The sequence below is a fragment of the Syngnathus floridae genome, chromosome 7, assembly GCF_059516105.1.
Source record: "Syngnathus floridae isolate MCC-2025c chromosome 7, RoL_Sflo_1.0, whole genome shotgun sequence".
Classification (NCBI taxonomy): Eukaryota; Metazoa; Chordata; class Actinopteri; order Syngnathiformes; family Syngnathidae; genus Syngnathus; species Syngnathus floridae.
In genome coordinates, this window is record NC_142419.1 from 15,095,630 (window position 1) to 15,118,174 (window position 22,545).

General features: G+C 47.9%; 4 protein-coding genes across 14 annotated transcripts in view; 1 reads left to right on the forward strand and 3 right to left on the reverse strand.

Moving 5' to 3' along the window:
- Positions 1-90: 90 nt before the first annotated feature.
- bicra (BRD4 interacting chromatin remodeling complex associated protein) lies at positions 91-10,557 on the reverse strand. Of its 6 annotated transcripts, none has more exons than XM_088380128.1 (14): positions 10,462-10,557; positions 9,250-9,295; positions 9,103-9,148; positions 5,980-8,079; positions 5,332-5,484; positions 4,328-4,930; positions 4,027-4,249; positions 3,851-3,948; positions 3,591-3,725; positions 3,386-3,432; positions 3,156-3,304; positions 2,984-3,078; positions 2,812-2,917; positions 91-2,594 (listed from the first exon to the last, which is right to left on the reverse strand). In XM_088380128.1, the coding sequence occupies exons 2-14, from the start codon at positions 9,288-9,290 to the stop codon at positions 1,126-1,128; spliced, it is 5,265 nt and encodes a 1,754-aa protein (XP_088236254.1). In that variant the 5' UTR covers positions 9,291-9,295; positions 10,462-10,557; the 3' UTR covers positions 91-1,125. The 6 variants fall into 6 exon arrangements, with proteins under 6 accessions (XP_088236254.1, XP_088236258.1, XP_088236255.1 ...); XM_088380132.1 differs by lacking the exon at positions 10,462-10,557 and adding an exon at positions 8,304-8,369 and having other exon boundaries at positions 9,250-9,311; XM_088380129.1 differs by lacking the exon at positions 5,332-5,484.
- Positions 10,558-11,320: 763 nt separating this feature from the next.
- On the forward strand, positions 11,321-15,035 carry napab (N-ethylmaleimide-sensitive factor attachment protein, alpha b). Its single transcript, XM_088380134.1, has 11 exons — positions 11,321-11,543; positions 12,517-12,596; positions 12,681-12,797; positions 12,880-12,926; positions 12,995-13,072; positions 13,160-13,215; positions 13,297-13,381; positions 13,456-13,560; positions 13,623-13,691; positions 13,796-13,846; positions 14,104-15,035. The coding sequence occupies exons 1-11, from the start codon at positions 11,446-11,448 to the stop codon at positions 14,203-14,205; spliced, it is 888 nt and encodes a 295-aa protein (XP_088236260.1). The 5' UTR covers positions 11,321-11,445; the 3' UTR covers positions 14,206-15,035.
- A 108-nt stretch (positions 15,036-15,143) lies between these two features.
- On the reverse strand, positions 15,144-17,845 carry LOC148395488 (galectin-4-like). The gene is made up of 12 exons (XM_088380135.1): positions 17,664-17,845; positions 17,439-17,527; positions 17,022-17,226; positions 16,847-16,960; positions 16,744-16,764; positions 16,590-16,640; positions 16,370-16,405; positions 16,234-16,260; positions 16,110-16,139; positions 15,877-15,965; positions 15,556-15,721; positions 15,144-15,427 (listed from the first exon to the last, which is right to left on the reverse strand). The coding sequence occupies exons 1-12, from the start codon at positions 17,706-17,708 to the stop codon at positions 15,281-15,283; spliced, it is 1,020 nt and encodes a 339-aa protein (XP_088236261.1). The 5' UTR covers positions 17,709-17,845; the 3' UTR covers positions 15,144-15,280.
- Positions 17,846-18,479: 634 nt separating this feature from the next.
- ryr1b (ryanodine receptor 1b (skeletal)) overlaps positions 18,480-22,545 on the reverse strand; it is a 36,841-nt gene continuing 32,775 nt past the window's right edge. For all 6 annotated transcript variants that reach the window (XM_088380435.1, XM_088380434.1, XM_088380432.1 and 3 more), the window contains 15 exons: positions 22,412-22,500; positions 22,146-22,311; positions 21,987-22,073; positions 21,657-21,914; positions 21,265-21,395; positions 21,102-21,144; positions 20,890-21,023; positions 20,757-20,817; positions 20,540-20,686; positions 20,337-20,471; positions 20,095-20,251; positions 19,874-19,938; positions 19,699-19,799; positions 19,532-19,583; positions 18,480-19,442 (listed from right to left, as the gene is read on the reverse strand). In XM_088380435.1, coding sequence (XP_088236561.1) covers positions 19,347-19,442; positions 19,532-19,583; positions 19,699-19,799; positions 19,874-19,938; positions 20,095-20,251; positions 20,337-20,471; positions 20,540-20,686; positions 20,757-20,817; positions 20,890-21,023; positions 21,102-21,144; positions 21,265-21,395; positions 21,657-21,914; positions 21,987-22,073; positions 22,146-22,311; positions 22,412-22,500 — 1,722 coding nt within the window. In that variant the 3' untranslated portion in view covers positions 18,480-19,346. The remainder of the gene's footprint in view (positions 19,443-19,531; positions 19,584-19,698; positions 19,800-19,873; positions 19,939-20,094; positions 20,252-20,336; positions 20,472-20,539; positions 20,687-20,756; positions 20,818-20,889; positions 21,024-21,101; positions 21,145-21,264; positions 21,396-21,656; positions 21,915-21,986; positions 22,074-22,145; positions 22,312-22,411; positions 22,501-22,545) is intronic.

Below are 22,545 nucleotides of genomic sequence, written 5' to 3' on the forward strand. Positions count from 1 at the left end.
ACTTGTGATACAAAACTATCTAGTCTGACCATGAAATGTCTTACCGTCATTTCCTGAAACATTTAAAACCTCCACAAACAAGGAACATGATTAATAAAAGAAGCAAGGTTTAATTTACAGTTTTAGTAAATGTACATTTCTTTTTAAAAAGTATCCTTATACACAATAAATACAATACAAAATTAATCTGTAATACTATACTTCAAATTCTCTTGCGGTCTTTTTTGTACATTATTATTGTTCTGTTTTTCCCCTCTCCGCCTCCCCGCCGTTTCCGTACGTTTGTGCTGTGTTTCAGTTGGATTTGTCCAGCGGGCTTACACTTAAAAACACAAAAAAAGACACACAGGGAAGGATGGGACAGAGGTGAAAGTTGAGGGATGAGCCTGGCCTGCCCCCTGCTGACCGAAAGAAATCAGAACCTCATGAGTTTACAGGTCAAACAAGGTCAGAAACTAAGTAAAAAAAATAAATAAATAAGAATTGGTACTTGAATGTTTCTATAACCACGATTGTAGGCCTTGAACCTTTTTTTTGTTGTCTTAGTCATCATTCGGCTTGTGCTATGTGCTCGTCACGCAATCGAATGTGCGCTTTGGGTTGTTTAATCTTTCTGGCCTTTTTGCGCAACTTGCGCCTTATTGCAAGAGACACAGGGGGGGAGGCATGCGAGTGGATGTTTGTGGGGAATTTTCAAGGATCAATTATGGTGTGAATTTTGCCGTTTAGCTTGCTGCTACATACCTTGGAGCGACATACATTCATCATCCTCTTCAACATTGACCTTGCCGTTCCAAGGTATACATATTAACACTCTTCATAAAAGTTGCAGTTTGTTATTGTGCCGTGAGAGTTTTGCCTCGTAAAGTATGTGCCTTGGCTCAATGAAAGTTGGGAAACACTGACAAGAGGGGAATGTGGGGGGCGGGGGTTCAGGGGAGGGAGGGAGGGGCATGAGCATGTGACAACACAAGAAGAAGCCCAGACAGGACAAGACCACAAAAACGTGACTCGAGGATACTGCGGACAAACTTGGCAGAGTCTTCAAGACTCGCTTCCTATTTTCCGGGGCGCCACCCGGCCCCCTTCAGTCCATGCGGGCGGGGCCGGGGGGCGGGGGGGCCGTTATCTGCTCTGAGTCTGCGGCACCAGGCTGCCGTTGTGGCCGCGGCCGCCGACCTGAGGATGCTGGGCCAGGGAGGACGAGGCGGAGGAAGAGGACGGGGGCACCGAGGGTCTGTGCGGGGGCACCGAGCGTGAATGTGTCCGGCCGTTGCCCCCCTTGCGGTGGTGGTGCCCCCGTAGCGTGGGCTCCTGCTGTAGGTTGAGGATGCTGTCGATGGCGCATTGCAAATGTTCGTTGAGGGAGTCGTCGGGGGGGCTGCCGCTGGAGAAGCTGGCATTGTCCATGTCGGGCGAATCCGACTTACTGCGCTTGGCGGGGAGCGAAGGGAACTCCGGCGAAGGGGGCCCCGGCGCGTGCTGGTCCATCCTAAAAGTCCCCGCTTGTCTCTGTTTGGTTTTCCCACCGGTCCGCTTGTATTTGGGGAAGTCGGCGTCCTGCTCCGAGCGATCCTCCCCGATCCCTTTCACCCCCTTGACGGCGTGGTTGAACACGTCGGCCACGTGGTCCAAGCCCGAGTCAGGGTCCTGACCTCGTTTCTCCACCTTCACGCTGGCTATGACTGTCCTCTCGTGGGTGGGGGTGGGGTAGGGCGCCGAGTCGTCATCCCCGCCGCCGCCCGGGACGCCTGGCCGAACCCGAGGGCTGACGTTTTCCCGGTAAGTCTTTCGGAGGGGGAGGCGGCAGGTGGTTTGCGAGGGCGCGGGGGTGGCGGAGGTCGGGTTATGGTGCTCCAGGGTGCCGTTCATTTGCACGGAGGACGAGCTCTGGGATGGGTTGGACTGTGTGGTCGTCGTGGTGACCGACACGGGCGACTGGGTCCTGATGACCCCGGTGGGCGTGGGAGTGGACGGGGGTTGGGATTTGGGAGTGTTGGGCTGAGACGTGTGCACGGGGTCTAAGGCTGTGTTGTGGACCACCTTACCAAAGCCCGTTTGGTCCTGCTTGATCTTCAGCTTCAAGCCGATCCTTCTCCGAGCCTCGTAGGTTTTGATGGGCGGCTTGCTGGTCCTCTGCGGGAGCGCGTCGTCGTCATCGTCGTCCATTTTAGAGTTGGAGGAGGAGGAAAAGAACGACGACGATGACGCAGGGGTACGCGATGAGTAAGGGCTCTGGCTTGTCGGTTCAGACCCACTCGGAGGAGGGGCGCAGCTACTGGACCACGACACCGAGGCCCCTCCCCCACCCTGCTTTATGACCAATTTTGTCGGAGGGAAGGAGGCGGTAGGGGGGCCAGCGACAGGAGCGGGAGTCGGCGCTGGAGACACGCTCGGGGCGGGAGGGGGTTTTGGTGGGACGTGGGAAGCTACAGCCGGAATGGGAGGTGCGGGTTCCGGCAGCGGGGGCGGTGGTGGCTGGGCAGCGGCGGCCACGGTGACACCAGTGACATTGGAGGTGGGCTCGGCCGGAGGGGACTTGTGTTGGGACGCAGCTAAACTCTCCAACAGACGAGCATTAGCCACAAACTCCTCTGCAATCACACACAATCAACTTCAGTTAGCACAGAATTTCTAGTAAGCCTGCCGCATATTCTCAGGACAGAACTAAATGATGCTAAACTAAACAGCTCGTGAAAGAAAAAAAAAAAAAAAATCATGACAAAATATTGGTAGTTTTTTTTTAAGGGTTCACTTGGTGTTAAAAGTTTTGAAATCACCGAGCATTTTTTTCTGATGGGCAATGCCTACCTGGTCTCTCCTTGGCCAAAATCCGGTCCTGACTCAAGGCCAGCTTTTCCTCCTGGATGAACATGCGGTCGATCATCACCATCTCTGCCGAGGGGCCAAGTCTCTGCTGCAATTCAAACGTCAGTTCAGTTTCCGGGCGGGGGGGTTTTCGGGACTCAACGGCTTGACGCACCTTTGACTCGGAAAAGAGCAGGTATCGATATTTATCAAGCATGGCTTGCGTTCTCTTCAGCAGCTGGGAGGAGACGCTCTCAAATTCATCATCCACTGTGGACAACAAATTGATCACATCCGTTTTGTGATTCAGCTTTTCTGATTGATTGAGTCTGAAAATCTTTGATTACCTTTCTGATAATCTTGAGAGGAAATGGCAGTTCCCTGGTAGAGATGGTAAGGCAGCAGTCGGTTTAGCGTGTCCCCGAAGGAGACGAAGGGAGCGCTGTAATTTGGGTGAAGCACCAAGCCTTGATGTTTCCTCAGCTGCTCCAGCAACCTGAAAAAAAAAAAGTCAACATGTTGAGCGCAAGGAGAATTGAGAGGAAAAATGTTATCGGCGCGAGTGTCACCAACCAACCTGGCTTCTTTGCTTGGCTCTGCTGTGAAAGGCATCTTTGCTGTTGTCTGCAATGTGACATAAAAAAAAAAAAAAATTTAATCGAATTAATTTTACCGCAGCTGTAATGCTGACAAAATTCAGATTTGTCTGCAACGTGTGCTAGTATCAAATAATTCTACAAGATTCTACAAGAGTCTATCAAAATACAGATTTTGAAGCTTACTTGAGGTTGTAGAAGAACTGGAGGTTGTGGAGCAGGCATTTGGGTGACATTAGTACCTAACACGTGGATCTGCATGCCACCTTTACCAAGAGTCATTCCTCCACCCGAGCTGATCACTCCAGGCTTTGGCTGAATCTGTGGAATAAAAAAATTAAAGGAAAATAAATTCTGTGATATAGCAGGGAAATTTGTAAAATAAAAAAAATGTATATGTGAGATTTTGTGTGGGTATATAAATATAGAAAAAACAAACAGCTGACCTGTGCAGGCTGTGTAAGGCTCACAGGAGCGATACTCTGATTCACCTTGGCTCCAGCTGGTCCCGGGACTCCAGAGACTACCTGTAAGTCACTTGAGGCTGCAAACAAGACAAGCGAGACTTTCATTAAGGCGAAACGCTACGGTCTGGCATGGCGAGGGCGTGACGGAGGCTTACCTGTAGCGGGACTTGTAATGAGCACAGAGGTGGGCTGCAGCGCCGAGGACAGCTGAGCGGGTGTGGCTGCACTGGCCGACGAGGCGATCGCCGCTTTATCCACAGGCACGTCTTGCTGCAAGCTGAACTGGCTGCTGGCTGGAGGAAGAGCCTGAGCCTGGGCCTGAGCTTGCACTTGAGCCTGAGCCGGCTGCTTGACCTGCAGCAGGATGCTTTGCTGGATCTGGAAGCACGCAAAGACAGCAGCAGAGTGTGAGCCGAATTTGTCTGGAAGGTAGGAACTTGGAAGGTCAGCACATACCTGGTGGAGCTTATCCAGCAGCTGCTTCTGCTGCAGCGAGGGTTGGCTGATGGCCGACAGCGTCTGGATTTGCGATCCCAACAGCGCCAGGTGCTGCTGCTGATCCGCCGTCAAGCTGTGGACGGGGACTTGGGCTTTTAACACGGCCGGTGGCGCCGCGCCGGCGGGAGGGGCGGCGAAAGAGTGCGCCAGCTGGGGCTTGGGCGACTGCGACATGGGGGGCTGCTCCTGTTGGTGGTAAGGTGCTGGCTGGGAGGCGGGCCGCGGCTGAGGGAGGAGCTGGACTTGGATCTGGGTCGGTTGCGGCTGGGCCACCTGAGGCTGCGAAGGGGCCTCGGCGACTTGGTTGTGGACGATGAAGAGGGGCGGCGGGTGTGACGAGGGCGTGCAGGAGCGGGAGGGCGTTTGCGACGCCGGCTGGGGCTGCGAGGGAGGACGCGACTGCTGGTGGTGCGGCGACTGGATGTGTTGGCTGAGAGTCAGCGGCGACTGCGAGGGCTGCGGGCTGTCGGCCACAGGGGGTGCCGTGGCGTGACCGCTCAAGGCTGGCGAGGGGGACATACTCTGGATCTTTAAGGGCTGCTGATGTCCACTGGAGGGTACCTGCCGAGGTGACGTATGAAAAGTTAACGTGCAATTTGGAGCGAACAAAAATTAACAAATTACAAATTGTGTCAAAAGCTGAAGCTGAACTGAAATGCTGCAGAATGAATTGAACTGTTGAACGCAAAACACTGGATTTGCTTCAATCAGTCAAGAAATCTGGAAATGGCTAAACAATTTAAAAATTGTCTCTTGATTTGATTGTGAATGAGGTAATACACACACACAAACACACACAAGCTGCAAGCACGTTAGCTATTTGCGCACCACAGTACAGCGACATGGAAGCAAGCCTACAAACAGCACGGCAGCGAGTGGGGAGGGGGGGGGAATAACGTCTAAGGGCTGTGGCGGCAGCAGCAAGTGGACGGGGGGGCGCTTGACATAGAGGGCATGTCTACCTGCTTTAACACTGGGGGGCTGCGACCTACCAACGAATCACTTAATTGGCTGTCACGGACAGTGTGGGCCGGAGCTGTGACGCCGAGGCCGCTGACGATTACGGACGCAGGGACCCCCACCGAGGGGGTCGATTCGCCCTCTCTGTTCTCCGGCTAATAGTTTACCGTTCCCGGGGTGATGGAAGAGAGAGGGAATGACAGGGGGGGGGAAGTTGGATGAGAAGCAGAATGGTGAGCCAGAAAGGTCAGACCAGGGCTGTGTTTGGAATCTTTCACTTAATCATGACTCTCTAATCACAATCTAAGAATTGTTAGATAAGAAAATGAAAAATAAGTTTCAGAAAATACTCCACCGCGCTGTTATGGAATTACATCGTCGCTTTTGCATAATTAAAATGTACAGGATCAACATCAGCTGCTTTACCTTCCCCCTCCAAAATATTGACGTTAACCTTTTCTAGCAACCATCTGTTTTTTCAAGATGATGGAGGGCACTATATGAGAGATGGCGCACTTCATATCTGAAGAGCGCGGCAAAAATTGCAAAATGGCCATACAGACTCGGGAGTGATTCCCAACACAGCCCACTCGGTGACAATGTTAATGAATGTTTTTCAGGACGAGGTGAGTCGAGAGGAAAACACTGACCTGCTGAAGGAACATCTGCAGAGACTCCTGGCTCAGGATCATGCTGGAGCCTTGGTTGGTGAACAAAAGCCTCCCCGGGCTGTGCTGAGCCTGGTGCGAGACCAGCCCGACCGCGGTCACTGGCGAAGACAGGGACATGGACGGAGCGGAGGACGATACGGCGGTGATTGCGGAAGGAGCTTGCTGCATGGAGAGGATAGAGGCCTGCTGGGCGGCCTGGTCGGTGGCGCTCCCCAGAACTGTGATGCACTCTGCCGGCTGCCCTTGCGTGATGGTGGCCGCCATGGTGGCCGCTCCGCTTACGCTACTGCTGCTACTACAACTGCTGCTGCTGGGGACTCCACCTGGCTGGGTTTGCAGAGCCGGCTGAAGGCTGACGGCCGGGCTCAAGCCCTCGACCTGACCGAGCATGGTCAGGGAGTTCTGGATAGGCATGCCCTGGATGACCGTTGGACCGTGTCCCGAGACGGTGTGGGTCTGCGTCTGGGCCTGCGTCTGAGCCAACGAGACGGGCATCTGAAACAGGGTGGGCGTGCCCATCTGACCAGACTGAAGCTGAATGGGTCCGGATAGAATGTGGGCTGCCCCGGGATGTCCCTGGGAAGTCAAAACTTGACCCAAGTTGATGTTCTGGTTGGCTGTTAAAATCTGGTTGGCAATGAGCTGGCCACCAGGGCCCTGACTGGTTATGATGTGGCCCCCGGGGTGCTGGGTCAGGATCTGTCCGCCCGCTTGCAACTGTGGCAGGAGGAACTGATGATTCTGACCTTGCAGAACCGTCTGGGAGGGAATAACGATGCTGCCCGATTGGTTTAACAAGTGTACGCTGAGCGGTTTGCCGGCTGCTTGCGTCGCCTGTTGCTTGAACAAGGTTTGCTGGAACTGCGAGCCTTGCGTGGCGGCTTGGGTGCTGAGTACGACATTTGAGCCTGGTTTTCCAGTCAGAAACGTTACATTCTGAGCTGCCGAAACAGGAATTTGTTGCAGCCCGAGGGCCTTGGTGGTGTCGTTCTGCAGGTTTTGGGACGTCGGCTGCTGCTGTTGCTGCTGCAGCTGTTGTTGTTGCTGCGGCTTGAAAAGTTTTGTTTGGAGGGCTCCTCCTTGAGGAGGTTTAGGCTGAATGGGAGTCGGTGTGCGCTGGATAATCACGTTGTGCATGATTTGGCCTTGAGTTTGAGATTGGGGCGGCATTCCTGAACTTAGGGATGTACTTCCAAAGCCCAGAAGTCCAGCAGGTGCGGTCATGGTGCAGCTACTGGTACTGTTTGTACTGCTAACAACTGTGGGCGGTCCATTTAAAGATGGCGAGCCCAACGTGGTTTTGTTGCTTTGGATGAGAAGTCCACCTCCCGATGCCCCGAGCCCAGTCTGAGTCGTCGCCCCTGAAACCTCTGGCCCGGACTGGTGCAGCTGGTAGCTTCCCATCGCTTTGGCCAGAATGGGCTGCCCGGACTGATTGATAGTCATGACGGTGGGTTGACCCACAACCTGAATCTGTCCAATCCCCAAATGTCCAGACTGGCTCCCGTTCGGGAGCGTTTGAAGACTCGAAATAGACTGAAGCGTCACGTTCCCGAGGCCCACGGGCTGCATGAAGGGCTGAACGCTGATAGCCTTGTTCATAACCTGCGGTTGGAGCTGAAGACCTTGCTGAGCCAGCACAGAGCCCAGCATGTCAGCGGTGGCGTTCGGGGGAGTGGGCGTGGCACTTTGGGCCGAGCCAGGGAATATGGCCGTCGCCGCCGCCCCCCCGACGCTGATGCCTACGCCGACAGTCGCGCCCGCCGCTCCGGGGAGGCCGGCGTCGGGCAGCGTCTGAACCACCTGCGGAAGAGCGGAAATGCCAAACGATTCCAGGTCCAGCTCCGCATTGGCTTCTTGTAAACTCTGCTCGGTGATGTTAGCTTCGGCCAAGCTCTGCTGGAGGATGTCGCAGGGCTCGTGGTTGGTCCCGATGCCGTTGCTCCCGCCTTCCCCGTCGGGGGATCCGCCCAGGATGTCGTCATCCTCCAGGAAGTCCAAGTCAACGCTGACTCTGGGCAGACCCGTGGCCTCATTGGCCGAGAGCTGAACTGTAGGCTGGACCTCTGGAACGTGGCCCTTAAATCGAACAGTAAACAAGAGCAAAATGGAATTTAGGGGTGAGACTGGACACTGAGCCCAACATATTTGGCAGAGACATACATTAATATACATACTGTCAGACGTCAATACCCACAAACAAGAAAATCAAACCTTCTAGGTGTGTTAGTGGAGGGGGGAGGGGTTGGTGCATGCGCTGCTACACAGATAAGGTGGAAGGGGATTGGGGGAATTTTACTCACCCCGGTGGCGGAGAAGAACGAGCTGGCGGGATCACCCGAACCATCCAAAAGGTCGTCAGTGTCCAACTACAGACACGCGCACCCGGGATGGGACAGACAGAACCCCCACGGCGCCCCAAAACCAGCAGGCAAAAGCCACCAGGACAGGGAAACGGAACAGGAGAGGAGGAGGAGAGGAGGTGGTGGTGGTGGTGGGGAGGCGGTGGAGAGGAAGAGGACAGAACATAGAAAAGAGAACCAAGATTGTAAGGAACCAGCCAAAAGTTGAGGGAAAGACAGGCACATCCACAGGGTTTGGTAGACTTGGGAAGCGTTAGTTTCTCGTTTTTTTTTTTTTTAGGTGAGTAAAAAGAGAAAGGACAGGCTGAACCTACAAACAGTGCATTCAAAAAGCAAACGCAGCCAAAACAGTGGGAGGGAAAAAGAGTAAGCAAAAAAGGACGCGACGCTGGAAGGCGCACGAATCGATAGCCTGCTACTCGCAGATTTATAGTTTAACTCTTGAAACGATGGGTGGCCATACAAAGCCGGCAAACACGCTAACGTTTATATTTCTATCAATGGTAGTGAGACCCAATCATTGCGCTGGTTAGGTTCCAGATCTACTCACGAACTCCATAAAATACAGAGACCAGATAAAACCCCTCCAAATACATATAAACTCGTGAAAACAATTTTATAGAGATTGTAAACATATTAGAAGACAAAAAAAAAAAAAAAAAATCCAGCAATTGCCTCACGACTATCTACCAGCACCGTCATCATCCAATAAAAAGCCATCACCACTTGATCTACTTACATGGGTCTCAGATCCATGAAGAAAGTCATTGAGAGCTTCCGGGTCACTGCCGGTATAAACAAAAGTGACATTCACAACAATGCATGACGAAAGAAAAAAACACGAGACGCACAATCGTAATGTCGCATCTTATTTCAGACAACTTACCAAATCACATCGAGAAGGCACCTGCCGTCTTCATCATCCATGACAACTGTTTTGGATGACATGAAATGGCATCAAATAAACACACCAAGAAATTAGCTCAACATAACATGCAAGAACAAGACTGTGATAAGAGTTTTTCAAGACTGTGGTAATAAAAAAAAAAAAATCAAGAATGAAGTTATATTTTTTTAGCAAGGGAGTATTACAACTAAATTAAAGTTCAGAAACTGGGAAACTCAGATGAACGCAAAAGGTCACCAGATATATTGTTTTCAGATGATGACATTGGACATTTGGTAAAAAATAAAATCGTTTCGTGTGATTTAAAGACAAAACAGCTTCATCGTGTAATAATTTGACAAATTGAAAACGCGCGGGTTCCACATATCCTGAGCATCTTTGCTTGCGGTCTCTTGCAATCTTTCCCCCGGACGATCCCAGCATATGCACACAAATACACTATCCACACGGTACACACAGAACCCAAATGTACCAAGACCACATCACACACTTTCCTTCTCTGCAAAAGACAGCGGATACTTGCCATTTAGCGGCGCCACTGCGCAGGATATGAATGGGAGACGCTGCGGGCTAAATGCTAACGAGTCTACCAACAAGATCTACGTCTGCGTAATAACACTTATCCCGTCACGTTCCGATTACGATAACAACCCCAAAACCAGCACAAGGTGTTCATGTGACGGAAAAGACGGCCAGCCTGCAGCTGTAACACCCGCAATTTCTCATATCGCCCGGGCTCCGTTTGGCTAGCCTTAGCTTGTTAGCCTGCTAGCCACAGCTAGGCTACCAACAATATTCGGACGTGTATCGCTAGCTCGACAGCCTTTGACATTCAAAACAAACCGCCAGTAGAGGCGGTTTAAACGCCCGGGCTTGCACGTCCACACTCGGCCCGAGACGCTGCTCGTAGCTGGGACGTGGAAGATGGCAAACCCGCCGAGAGACAACATATGTCTCCTGGCGAGCAAAAAAATATGAGTTAATGTTGGAATAATCTTGGATGGAGGGGGGTATGCTTGGGAATTCGCAGGGAAAAAGGAGCCCCCCGTTTTTGGCGGGCCGTGCAGCAGTATGGCGAGTCGACGCCACCCGCCGTGCACTAAACTGTAGCACACGCAGTGCGTGAATAAATGCAGCTTTGTTGCAGTTATTGCGATTAATAGAGAAATTGCTACATTGTAACAAACTCACCCGAGACGATAGAGGTGCAGGCAGCGCGGGGTCTCCAGGACAGCCTCGCACGGGCTGCTGCACAGGACCCAACTACAGGCAAGGAACTTAGGCCACTGCCGCTTTGCCTGATGGAAAATCGACACCCGCTTTATGGGTGATTTCACAACAGCGAATTCATTTTTGCCTCTCTGTAGAGTTCTGCTGAAATTTGTATTCTTTGTTATTTATGAAAAGTGTTTATTTTTTAAAGGAAATTCTTCAAACAATAAACAAACAAAATGATTATATGTCAAGACGGCAGCACAGTGGACGAGTGCAGTGTTTCCCAACCTTTCTGTTGCCAAGGCAGGCACATTATTTTACATGACCAAAAAACAACACTGAGCCCAAATGACAGAAAAACTACTTCCTCTGGGAATATCAATCACTGAAATTTATTTATTTTTTTACCTTTTTTAGGAGCAAGTAATAGAAATAGAATCAAGACATTCCCATTGTACACAACTTAAGTTCCACTTAATTCTCAAGTTCGGTGAAATTCTTGAGAACTGGAGATATGGGAGATGAAGAACTAGAGATAATGTGTAAAGGCAACAGTGATCGGGGCACTGGGGGCAGATACCCCCAACTGGGTTGGGTGGTTCCAGCAGAGACCATGAACAACATCCGACAGGGTAATACTGGGAACAGCGAAGCTCCTGCGCAGAACCCTCAAGCTCCCTGACCCGAGCTTGAAGGAGATACCGCCTGAGTGGGCGAAGAAAAGTAAACATTGATGTAAATCCAACCATTGACGTATACGTAAATTGTCTTTTTGACAGCTCAGTTTTACGGACAGTCAGCGAACGCACCGAGGGAGTGCGTTTCTCGTGTTTCTGGTCTACCCATGTCACGTGACTGGTGACGAGTGACAAATCAACGGCTGCGGTTTATGCTACAAGTTTGTTGACTTTTTACCCTTTTGTCATCTCCTCTCTTTAAACCGCGAGACTCGCTACCGACATGGACAACAGCGGTAAAGAGAAAGAAGCTGCGGCTTTGGTTGCCGAGGCCGAAAAGAAGTTGAAGTCCTCGCAGTCGTTTTTTGGGGCGCTTTTCGGGTGAGTCGCACCACTGTAGCCGCGTTAGCTAAAGGGCCAACTAAGCGGAAAAGGCAGCTGACGAGACTTGACCAGTGTATCAAATTAACACCCTCTCTATTCATTTCACTGTATATATATATTATGTGTGCATTGGTCGTTGATGGCCATTTTAGGAGATGTACGCCTTATGTAGTCACTGGTTAAGACTCAAAAGTGCGTATACGCTGAATTGAGCATTCTAATGACAAATATGCACAAAATGGTGAATTGCTTGTTCCGAGGATGCTTATGGTTACAAAAAGCTCATCACAAGAATAGCGAATGATCAACATGAATTATTTCGGTATTAAACCGAATAACATTAATCAGATTGCGCCATCTAGTGGAGAAGGTCGTCAGGATGTATGAGGCCACAACACCGGTCAACATTTGTTTACAGTCGTGTTAACCAATCAGATTGAATTGTTCTATTGCATGAACATGAACAGGCGTGTTCAAGGGTCGATTGCGGTTCGGAAGATGAATGAATGAAAGAAGGAACGGACCTTCAGCCATCCAGGGGAAAACAGCTATTACAAAATCCGCATTTAGAACATAAATAAAGTATAGATGAACCGATACTATTTTTATTCAGCCCGAGTACAAGTAACGTTTATATTTGTATCAATGGTAGTGTCAAGCCATAAGTACTTGACAATACAGAGTACTAATATTTGATAATGCCATGATGTTTTACAATTGCGATGAAGCATTTTATTTATGCAAATGACAATTGACAATGACAATTCTGAACACTAGGGGGCACCGTGCCCAAGTACAACCTGGGTTTCCATACATTTTCCATGTTTACCAACAAATAATAAAGTGCGTAGAAAGAAATGCAAAACGTCTTGGCAATGCTACAGAAATGTGCGAAATATCTAATATGAAATTACGAGCCAGCCGTTGAAGAAGATAACGACAAACATTACTAAGTTTGTGTCATGCGCAGGGGGTCCTCCAAGCAGGAAGAGGCCTGTGACCTGTACGTGAGGGCCGCCAACATGTTCAAGATGGCCAAGAACTGGTGTGGTATGTAGATTTACCTGATTATCAACTCGTCCGCTGCTCCTCTATTTCTGATTAAACATGGGATGTCCTTTTTTTATTTCGCAGCGGCAGGAAACGCCTTCTCCCAAGCGGCTCGCCTCCACCTGCAGATGCAGAGCAAACACGACGCAGCTACCAACTTCATAGACGCCGGGAATGCCTTCAAAAAAGCTGACCCGCAAGGTAAAACGGGATTACTGTATTGGATCTCATTACATCGTGGTTGTTGAATGTTCTTGATTTTTTTCTTTCCTTGTCTCAACAGAGGCCATAAATTGTCTAAACCGAGCAATCGAGATATATACAGACATGGTGAGTTTGGATTTCTTTTTTGATGTTCCGCTTGTATGTGATTGATTTATATATTTGGGTCATTTCAGGGCCGCTTCACTATTGCAGCCAAACATCACATTAGTATCGCCGAGATCTACGAGACAGAGATGGTGGACATCGATAAGGTGCCACAAGTCAAAGGATGGAATTAAAATGGAACATTTTTGTACATGTTTGGGGTAAATCAAACGTGGTGTGTTTTTTCGCCGCAGGCCATCGCCCACTACGAACAAGCTGCAGATTATTACAAAGGCGAAGAGTCCACCAGGTGAAAAAATTCCCTTGTAAAACCAGTCTGTCATCATGAGGTTCCTTTTTTTGCTGAGCAGCTCTTTGCTTCTTCTCACAGTTCGGCTAACAAGTGCCTCCTGAAGGTCGCCACCTATGCCGCCCAGCTGGAGCAGTACCCCAAAGCCATTGAAATCTATGAGCAGGTCAGATTGAAACTCTTATATACTTACTTGCGGGGGAGTTTGAGTCCCTGAAGCGTTGCGATTGTCGTTTGAAGGTGGCCACTCACGCCATGGACAGCACGCTGCTCAAATACAGCGCCAAGGATCACTTCTTCAAGGCGGCACTTTGTCACTTCTGCGTGGACATGCTGAACGCTAAAGTGAGTAGCAGCGGCCCCGATGCGTATAACCTCCCGTCACGCTAACAATAATCATCGTTTAGCTGGCGGTGCAGAAGTATGAAGAAATGTTCCCGGCCTTTTCCGACTCTCGAGAGTGCAAGCTGGTAAAGGTAAGTTTTGTCTACGGCGCTTGGTCGCCCGCTTGTCATTGCAACGACAGTTAAGAACATCCGTGAACTGTTTATATTTGTGACACCGTTTTTTTGTTGACCAGAAACTCTTAGACGCCTATGACGAACAGAACGTGGACGCCTACACCGACTCAGTGAGTGGACACGTTTGTGGTCAGCCAGGGTTATGAAAGTTATTTCATTCTATAAGAAGTTTTTATTGTGCTTTATCTTTCAGCTAAGGTTTATAAATGTTATAGTTTCAGATTTTTCCCCCTAAAGAAATTATTTTGTTTTGTTAACTGTTTTCCAATTTTAGTTGTTTTATTTTTTGTTACCTATATAATAAGCTTTGTCTCAACTAAAGTGTGTTTTATCCATAGATTGATTTATTTTTCCCAAATTTGAACAGGTTAAGGAATTTGACACCATCTCACGGCTTGACCAGTGGCTCACCACCATGCTTCTGCGCATCAAGAAGACAATACAGGAGGATGAGAGTGACCTACGCTGATTCCTCCCCCCCCTCGCGTTTTTGCCTTGACTTTCTCTCTCGCCATCTTCTTTACCTTTAAGCCCTTGTATGCTCGTTTTGTAACATCTCCAGGATCTGATCTCTCAATATGAACACTATCCTTCCAAGTACATTAAATGGTTATTAGTTTGTCATATTGAGTAGAGACTGATCCCTACCCCAAATAGTGAAAAAACCCAAGTGAAGCCCACAACATCTTGTCTGCACTTCAAAAACCTCTCTGCCATAAGTTGATCCCTCGTCTGATATTCAGTGCTGGTCTCTTAGATACATTATTTCACACCACACATCCCAAAACTCTTGTAACATCATTTCAAACTTAACTTACGTTCCCAATAAATGTCTCACAAGTGATTTGATTTAGAAAAAAAAAAAGTGCCCTATGTGACAAAGACTTGGTAACAACCCAGGCTAAACTTAGCTCCTGACCTCGATGACATCCAATTCCCCTGCCTTTCCCTCTCCCCCACAGGAAACTATTTAATGTCAAGTAAAACAGGCAATGTTTTAAGTCACACTTTAACGTTCGCCACTATCATGGGAGTGCAACATTTAAGTTAACCACTGTACAAAACTCCAAAGTACAACTACACTATCATAGACGCAATACAAAGAGGGGACAGTAAAGTTTTTGCAAAGCAATACTGACACCTAGTGGCCTTTATCAGGCACTGACTGATGAGTGAACGAGCATTGTGTTGTCCTGTTTCTCAAATTGCATTTTAAAATAAAATGTCAAATAGCAGTTAACAGATTTTGCTAATATATATACATCCTACTGATAATACAATAAAATTAAAGATTCTAAATGACGGCCTCCTTGGTTTATTCACTGTTGTCACAATCATGAAAGAATGTGGACGCGAAGAATATTTGGCTTGCGTTCCCGTTAAAAAGTGGTACTCTGACTTTACAAGTGACGTTTTTTCAAGTGTTTTTATTAATCAAGCTTTGATAAAGTATCTCCAGTACAAAAAATAAATCTTTGGCCCTGATGTTGGTTGCCATGGAGATATCGCACAAGTGTGGTGCCGAGTACAAACCGAGCGTGCTTTTAGAAGTGGATGTAGGAAATCTGCACGTCACCCGCCACCTCCAGTTTGTCGATTTCGGTGACTGCGCGCGTGCGGTGAGTGAAATCGAACAGCGGATGCCCGTTGAGGAACACCTTGAAGCGGTCGGTGCCGCAACGGATGGACATCTTGACAAAAACGGAAAACCAGTTTTTGTTCTGTTAAGTGTAATTCCACTATCGACCACACCATGATCATTTTTGTTTAACAAGCTATGACTCAGAAACACCCCAGTTGTATTTTGCCAAATACTCACGTCAAAGTACTGGCGCTCCACGAAGGGGTTGGCCCCAAGCTGGCGTTCCTCTTGGCCCCAGCAGCCACCCTCCATGCTGTTGCGCACCACCACGCCGTCCTCCACGCGCGGGTTCATATGGAAGGGGACGTCACCAGATCTACTCACCATGAAGTTAATGCTGAACCTAAAACATACAACTTAATGTGAGCATTGATGCTCAGCTTTGCCAAATTGTTATGATTGATACAAAAATCTGCAACCTCAATTGTCTTCCGCCCTCTAGTGGAAGAGAATTTAATTGTCCTGCCTGTCATGATACGTCATTAGCACAGCTAGTACCTCTTTGAATGGTGGGGAACCATGCCTCGGATGACGACAGTCCTCTTTGGGAACATTCCTCCTGGAATCATGCCCGAGAACGGGATCGGCTGCACAGCACAGACAACATCACATGATGGACTGCAAGAAAACTGGCCAGACTAACATTTATTAGGGTATTTAATTTTTTATTTATTTTTGGGGTTATGGTTTTTTGGGGGCCTTTCACTTTTTTGTTTACAATAAATACTCACAGGGTTGTAAATCGGCTGGCCGCTCATGCTCTGCAGTAAAATTAGCATGAGAGATAAGGTTAAACATAATAATAATAATAATAATAATAATAATAATAATAATAATAATAAGACATATCCTCACCGGTAGATTTGATCCTGGGTATCCACCCTGATAGGGCAAAAAAGGACAGAATTGACTGAGGAGTTGTACCTAATGAAGTAGCCTACCCACACGTCTAGCAATCAAATTATTGAAAAATAGTCAAACAGATGAATACCCCGATGATGCCTTCTATGCCCCCGGGATAGCCACCCTGCCAGAAAGAAAACAAAGCATCACAATAAATCTATTTTGGCATCAAACTAATTCACTGCAATAGGATTTAGGGCCCGACTGAAATGCCAAGATCAATCTTAACCCTTCACAATCTGGAAAAAAAAGTGTTTCATGACTGCATCGTTGAATAATTACATGAAGAATAAATGAAAATGTCTCACAGGGCCTGCAGCCCCGCATCCTGGCATGCCTCCTATGCCGCCTCCCTGCTGCTGCATGTGGGGACATTTTCAATTTGAAAGATATTTCATGCCATGGCAGTAAAAAAGAAAAAGAATGAGGGGAAAAAAAAAAAGGTAATGTTAATGGACTTACCCCCATTCCCGAGCCACCAGCCTAAAAAAAGAGTTACAAAAAAAAGTTTTACTGCAATTAGTGATGGCGAGTATCAATGTAAACAAACAGAAATTCATCTCACCCCAATGACGTTAATGGTCTGAATGCAAACATCTCCTGCAATCTCCATGCCGCGCACTCTGGCCAAAGGGAGGCGATGCTTGAAGGTGTAGAAGTCCTTCCCATTAATTTTGAACTGCCAAGACATTTACTGTCAGGTCATAGGTCACGGCCGGGCCAGCCCAAAACACTCAGACCTGGTAGCCCTCCAGGGAGCACACAATGACCATCTCAAAGGCCTTGCCCTTGCTGAAGGGCATGTCGCGGATCTTCTCCTCCGTCTCCCACGCGGCGTTCTGCCGGCTGTTGAAGACCACCTTGTCCCAGCCGTCGAAGCGCGGGTTGAAGTGCAGGGCCACGTCGCTGGAATCGGACTGTCCGCATAGCAGATTCACAGAGAACCTGATGGAGACGGGTGCGCGTCAGTTATGGAGCTCGGGGGGGGGCAGTTTGGGTTGGGCCACCCGGAAAACATGTTTGCTCTGCCTGCTAATGACCACGCACACGTTGAGAAGGGAGGAGCATGCCGTAAAAGCTCCTTTCATTTCCTTCAATGGGGAAAAAAAAAACGACCCACCCAGTCACGGTGTGACAAGCCAGTGGGCTGAACTCACCTGGTAATTTTGTCCGGAACCGAGCCCTGGATGTAGATGGAAGCTCCCTCCCGCAGACCTCCGTAGATAGGCCCCAGATACGGAATGCTCTGTACAACACATTGGAGAAAGAATACAAAAAGTCTACACACCTTACGTTTTTGAACAACTGAGGTTGCAGAAGTCTGCACACCCTGTTATGACAAAAGTGTGTGTTTAAAGAAAAGTCAAATTGAGGATACTCACAGGGGAGTAGACAGGCTGGTAACCAGGAGGAGCCAAAAAAGACATGGTGGAGGTCGTTGAGACGTACGAGCAGGCGGGCGAAAAGGTCGTTGCCGGTTGTTTTATACCGACCGGGCAGCAGGGAGGGGCGACCAAGGAGGACGTGCGCTGTTTACTTTGGAACAGGGCTGGGCTAAATATTGCACTGCAAGGCCGCACCTGATTTTGAATGAATTAATTTACTCTTCATTAAGTATTATAATTAATTTTCCAATGATGTATTAAAAACTGTAAACAGTTAAATATGTTTTTTTTGTGATAAATACAAATTTTCAAAATTTTTATTTTAATCATGCCTCAAATAAATTAATTCACTATGACTTCAGTTTTATTTAATTTTGCAAATCATTTTTAAAAAAGTCTTGTAATATTGGTTAGATTAAATCTTCCACTTTTTGTTGTTGCCATTTTAGTTTAAAACAATTAGCATTCTTATTAATGCACCTCTTGGAGATTTTGAGTTTATCACAAATCTGCAATCAACTCTGGCTTGATTACAACTAATAATTTTACATTGTTAATGTGAATACTCTATGGGCTGAAGTAAAGAACCGAGACGTGAGATACGAATTAATCATTGACCCGGCAGAAGATAAATATTCCATGTGAACTATAAGGTGCTGTAAAAAAAGAAAAAAACATAATGGTTCGTTCGAGTGCAGGAATGTGGCCCACCCAAGACAAACACAAAAACTCTTATCTTGCTGGTGTGTTCCATCTAATTTCGATGCAAGCCGAAAGTACGATTTTGTATACGAACGAGGACACTTGCTGGCATAGTTGCTGAGTGAACCCATTTATTGTGAGCGCAAAACAGAGTTCAGTCAACGTGTCGGCTTGGAAGGCCGCCAAAAATGCTGTGTGGCAGCGTCTTCACACCTGAGAGTCAACACGCACTCCAAAATCGTCTTCCTCCACGCGTCACACACACACACACGCACATCACAGACAACATCTGACATGTTGGAATCCTCCAAAGAAAAAAATAAATTTATCGTATGTAAAATAAGCCTCCTATTCAAAATGGCCGCTTTTAAATACGTACATTCATTCGCTCCTGCTCGCCGTTAGCTGGAAGGTTCGAAAACAGTCGTTGGCAGAGAAACAATAAATAAATTGGTAAGACTTCAAAGTTTCTGTACATACAGAATGGCGTCGCACGCTGATAATTCTCTGCTCATTCCTCCGTGAGTCTTCTTCTCAAAAAGGCGGTCTGCAAAATTGCAGTCAAATTATGCTCTATTATTTAAAAAAAAAAAAAAAATGCAGACCTCCATCAAAACATATTAAACATACTTTTGCCGACCTTACGTATTTGGCACTCGGATGCCACCAGATGGCGCCAAAACGGTTCGTAAGCGTTCCCGCGATAAACAAAGCATCTTCCCTCTCAGCGAAACAAAACGAAGAAAGCAGCTACTTTGCTCTAGGCACTAAAAGTCCGTTCAATGAACATGATGCGTTCAGGCACAGTTCGGCGTGGAGACGAGCCGTGACGCCGACGTTTATACAAGCAAGGCAATTTAGAAAAAAATCCCGTCACGTGATTATCGTTTGATCGAATTGGATGCCGCAGCCAAAGTGTGCATAGCATAGTTGACTTGTCGATTCAGATCAATCGGCCAATCATCTTTGTCACCCGTGTTACCCCAGCTGATCCTCATACTGCTTTCGGAAACAGTCCCCGGCGGGGAAAAAGTCCCAGCAGCGCTCCTGGTACATCTTCCACACGTACGACTCCTAAGAAAATAAAAAGACAGGTCCAAATTCAGTTGCTGGTCTGAAAATTCTGAATTTAAGTGAGAGCGAGTAGAAAGACTTGACATGACCTGGCCGGTGTGCTCCGTTTCATCTTTGTTGATGAGATACATCAGGAAAAACCTACAAGACAACAAAGACTGATAAATATAAAATAAAATAAAATAAAATAAAATAAAATAAAATAAAATAAAATAAAATAAAATAAAATAAAATAAAATAAAATAGAGAGGCTTACATGTAGTTGGCCAAGTTGTGTTCCTCTAAAGTGTGCGTCTCAAAGCCGTGCGGCGTCGTGTCAAAATAGTCGCTGCCGATCCCGCAGATGAAACATTTTGTCTGCGGGAGGGACGAGAGACGAGACCGTCAAAGGGAAAGAACGCGGACGAAGGGAAGCAACGGGGGAAACTCACCTCCATGTCCTCCCTGACCTGCTCCTGCTGGTCTCTCAGCTCGCCGAAGGCATCAATGATCAAACCTGAAAGCCCACAATTGCTCAAAACAACAACACGACAATCTGCCAGTCCCAAATCAACACTAAGATATTTTCTTGTCGAACAAAAGGCACAGAAATTAAATGTATTCAATGAATGGGCTTGCTAAGTGCAGTGTGAAAAGTTCCACAAGTTTGTACCCTGAATGATGGCCAGCAGGATGACGATGACAAAGAAGAAGAAGGTGATATCGAAAACCACTCGGTAGAGCTCGTATTCGTCTCCGGCCGGGTCCTCGATCTCGTCTCCGATGCCGCCGCCGGCCCGGACGCCGACGTACATGTGGAACAAGTAACACTGCAAGGGAGGGGGAGGAGCCTTAATCCACATCCACACTAAAAGTCGGGCGATGATGATCAAACGACATTTTGGCACGACGCACTGTCATCATGTCGTCGCACTTCATGTCGGGCTCGTCCTCGTCCTCGCTCTTGTTGTAGAACTTGCGGAAGAAGTTGAAAGCCACCACGGTGTAGAGGTACACCACCACGGCCAGCAGACCCACCGTCATCATCAGCTGGGGACGACATAACCCCAAGAAGTCTTCCACAGGCTCCAGGTTTTGTTGTTTGATGTCGCTCTCACCTGCTTTCCGTTGTGGGTGACCGAGGACAAGATGGTGCGCAGGGTTTTGACTCCCATGGCGATGTCCAGTAGGTGAGCAGCGAAGAAGAAGTTGTTATAGTGGCCCAGCATGGACATGAGCATGTACCAGACCAGGTACAGGAAGGTCTACAAGGAGACCAAAGAGTCAGGCACTAATATAAATTCCAAAACAGACGCTTTAGTTTCCTGAGCTCACATTGTCCGTAAACACAACACCAAATTTCCAGATCTGGTACTTGATGTCTATGGATGTTATCCTGCAGAGAAAGAATGTCACATATGCAGGTGAGAAGAAGTTCAAATTTAAGTCAAGTGGGCCGCAAACATACCAGCTGAAGATTGAGTTGTCGGGCTCCGGCTTCTTGTCGTGCGTCATGGCACTGACGTCCAGGGAGGCCAAGTCCATGCCCAGCAACTCGGCGATCCTCTCCCTTCCGTAGATGTCGCCGTATTTATCCAACACCTAACAAAAAAAAAAATGAACCAATGAAAATGCTTTTTGATGACAGTTCCTCCAATGAAAACAGTCGGAAGAACTCACCTTCCTTTTCACAAACTTGTCCCAGTAGTTGTTGGGGAAAGATCTGAAGTCACAGAAAATGTTCAATTATAATTTCACATTTTCTACATAAAGTAATGTCGGATTTTGATTTTTGCTAGAGTAAAATTCCGAACCCATCTTGTTGGGTGAAACAATCGCTTACGGAGTGTTGAGCACCAGTCGGTCCCACTGTCCCTTGATATCATCATCTTCCGGCTGCTCCGTTACGTAAACGCCGTCGAACTCCAGTTTCCGGGCCAGCTCTTTTTCTCGCTTGAAGATAACCAGAGGAACCTGCAGGGTGAGACGAGGTTATTTCAGATGGAGGATAAACAATATATGCACGTGAGTAGTGCCCGACCGATTAATCTGTCAATTTAATCAGATGATATTAGATTGTTTAATATTGGCAGATTTTTTTTTTTTAACAAATTAAAATATAAGACAACGATATTGACGTTCAAACATCCCCCAGAAATAATATTCCATTTTGTAAGAGTAAATTAAATGGACTATCCAATTAATCGGTGTGGCCTCAGAGAGGACAGAGCTCACCTTGAGGCAATTGTAGCCGATGATACAGAGGAAGGAGATGATGGTGTGGACGATGCTGAGGAAGGCCAACGCCGGCTCCATGTACCCGGTGCTCTCCTCCAGGAAGTAGTACAGGGGGCCCTCGTCTTCGTCGTCCTCGCCGCCGTCTTCGAAACCGGATCCTTCCTCATCAGCGCCGGAGCCTTCGAACAGTCCCGAGCCGCCCTCGAAAAGACCCGATCCTTCAAATTCCTCCTCGCCTGGCGGGCTGTCCGACACCTGAGGAGGTCATTGGACTCGTGATATTTTGTTGGATGATTTTTTTTCTAAGTCTGTCATCCAAAAGCAAACCTTGTAGAAGAGCAGGATGAAGTTGAGGGCAAAAGCGATGAAGAGGGCCAGGAAGCGCAGGTTGTAGAAGTTTCTAGAGAGGTAGTTCTGCAAGGAGATATCAGGAGACATGAGGGGAGGAGCATTCGAGAACCCATTTGAGAAGTGTAAATTGCTCACCATGAATTTATTCCTCTGGACCTCCAGTTCATTCCACAACTCAAAACCTTCCTCTGCCGCTTTCTTCTCCTTCACCTTTGTCTTCACCGTCGGCTTCTCGGGTTCTTCCTCCTTGACCTCGGGCTCGGGCTCAACCTTCTCGGGCTTCTTTTCGTCGGCTTCGGTGCTGCGGAGGAGACAAATGAGACTCGCTAGCCACTAGTAGCATTTAGCTTGAATCCAAATCTACAGCATAAAATGGCCGACACAATCGGTCCACAACTCACTCTGCTTTCTCTGTCTCCGGAGGGGCCTCTTCTTCAGGTTCGACAATTTCTCCTTTTGCCTCTTCTTGACCTTCACCCTCTTCGGGCAACTGTGGCAACCGACGCATATAAGATATGTACTAGGTCATACGAAT

What these genes read in the sequence shown, in the direction of transcription:
- bicra (XM_088380131.1), bottom strand. Translation starts at nt 9,311, where the DNA reads ATGTCATCCAAAACAGTTGTCATGGATGATGAAGACGGCAGGTGCCTT. An exon ending in TGCCTTCTCGATGTGATTTG is followed by an intron (nt 9,149 to 9,249) that starts GTAAGTTGTCTG and finishes TTATACCGGCAG; the next exon opens with TGACCCGGAAGCTCTCAATG. An exon ending in CGTTCTTCTCCGCCACCGGG is followed by an intron (nt 8,080 to 8,303) that starts GTGAGTAAAATT and finishes GTTCGATTTAAG; the next exon opens with GGCCACGTTCCAGAGGTCCA.
- napab (XM_088380134.1), top strand. Translation starts at nt 11,446, where the DNA reads ATGGACAACAGCGGTAAAGAGAAAGAAGCTGCGGCTTTGGTTGCCGAG. An exon ending in AGATGGTGGACATCGATAAG is followed by an intron (nt 13,073 to 13,159) that starts GTGCCACAAGTC and finishes TTTTCGCCGCAG; the next exon opens with GCCATCGCCCACTACGAACA. An exon ending in TGGACGCCTACACCGACTCA is followed by an intron (nt 13,847 to 14,103) that starts GTGAGTGGACAC and finishes AAATTTGAACAG; the next exon opens with GTTAAGGAATTTGACACCAT.
- LOC148395488 (XM_088380135.1), bottom strand. Translation starts at nt 17,708, where the DNA reads ATGTCTTTTTTGGCTCCTCCTGGTTACCAGCCTGTCTACTCCCCT. An exon ending in ACCAGCCTGTCTACTCCCCT is followed by an intron (nt 17,528 to 17,663) that starts GTGAGTATCCTC and finishes TGTGTTGTACAG; the next exon opens with AGCATTCCGTATCTGGGGCC. An exon ending in GCATAGAAGGCATCATCGGG is followed by an intron (nt 16,261 to 16,369) that starts GTATTCATCTGT and finishes TTGCCCTATCAG; the next exon opens with GGTGGATACCCAGGATCAAA.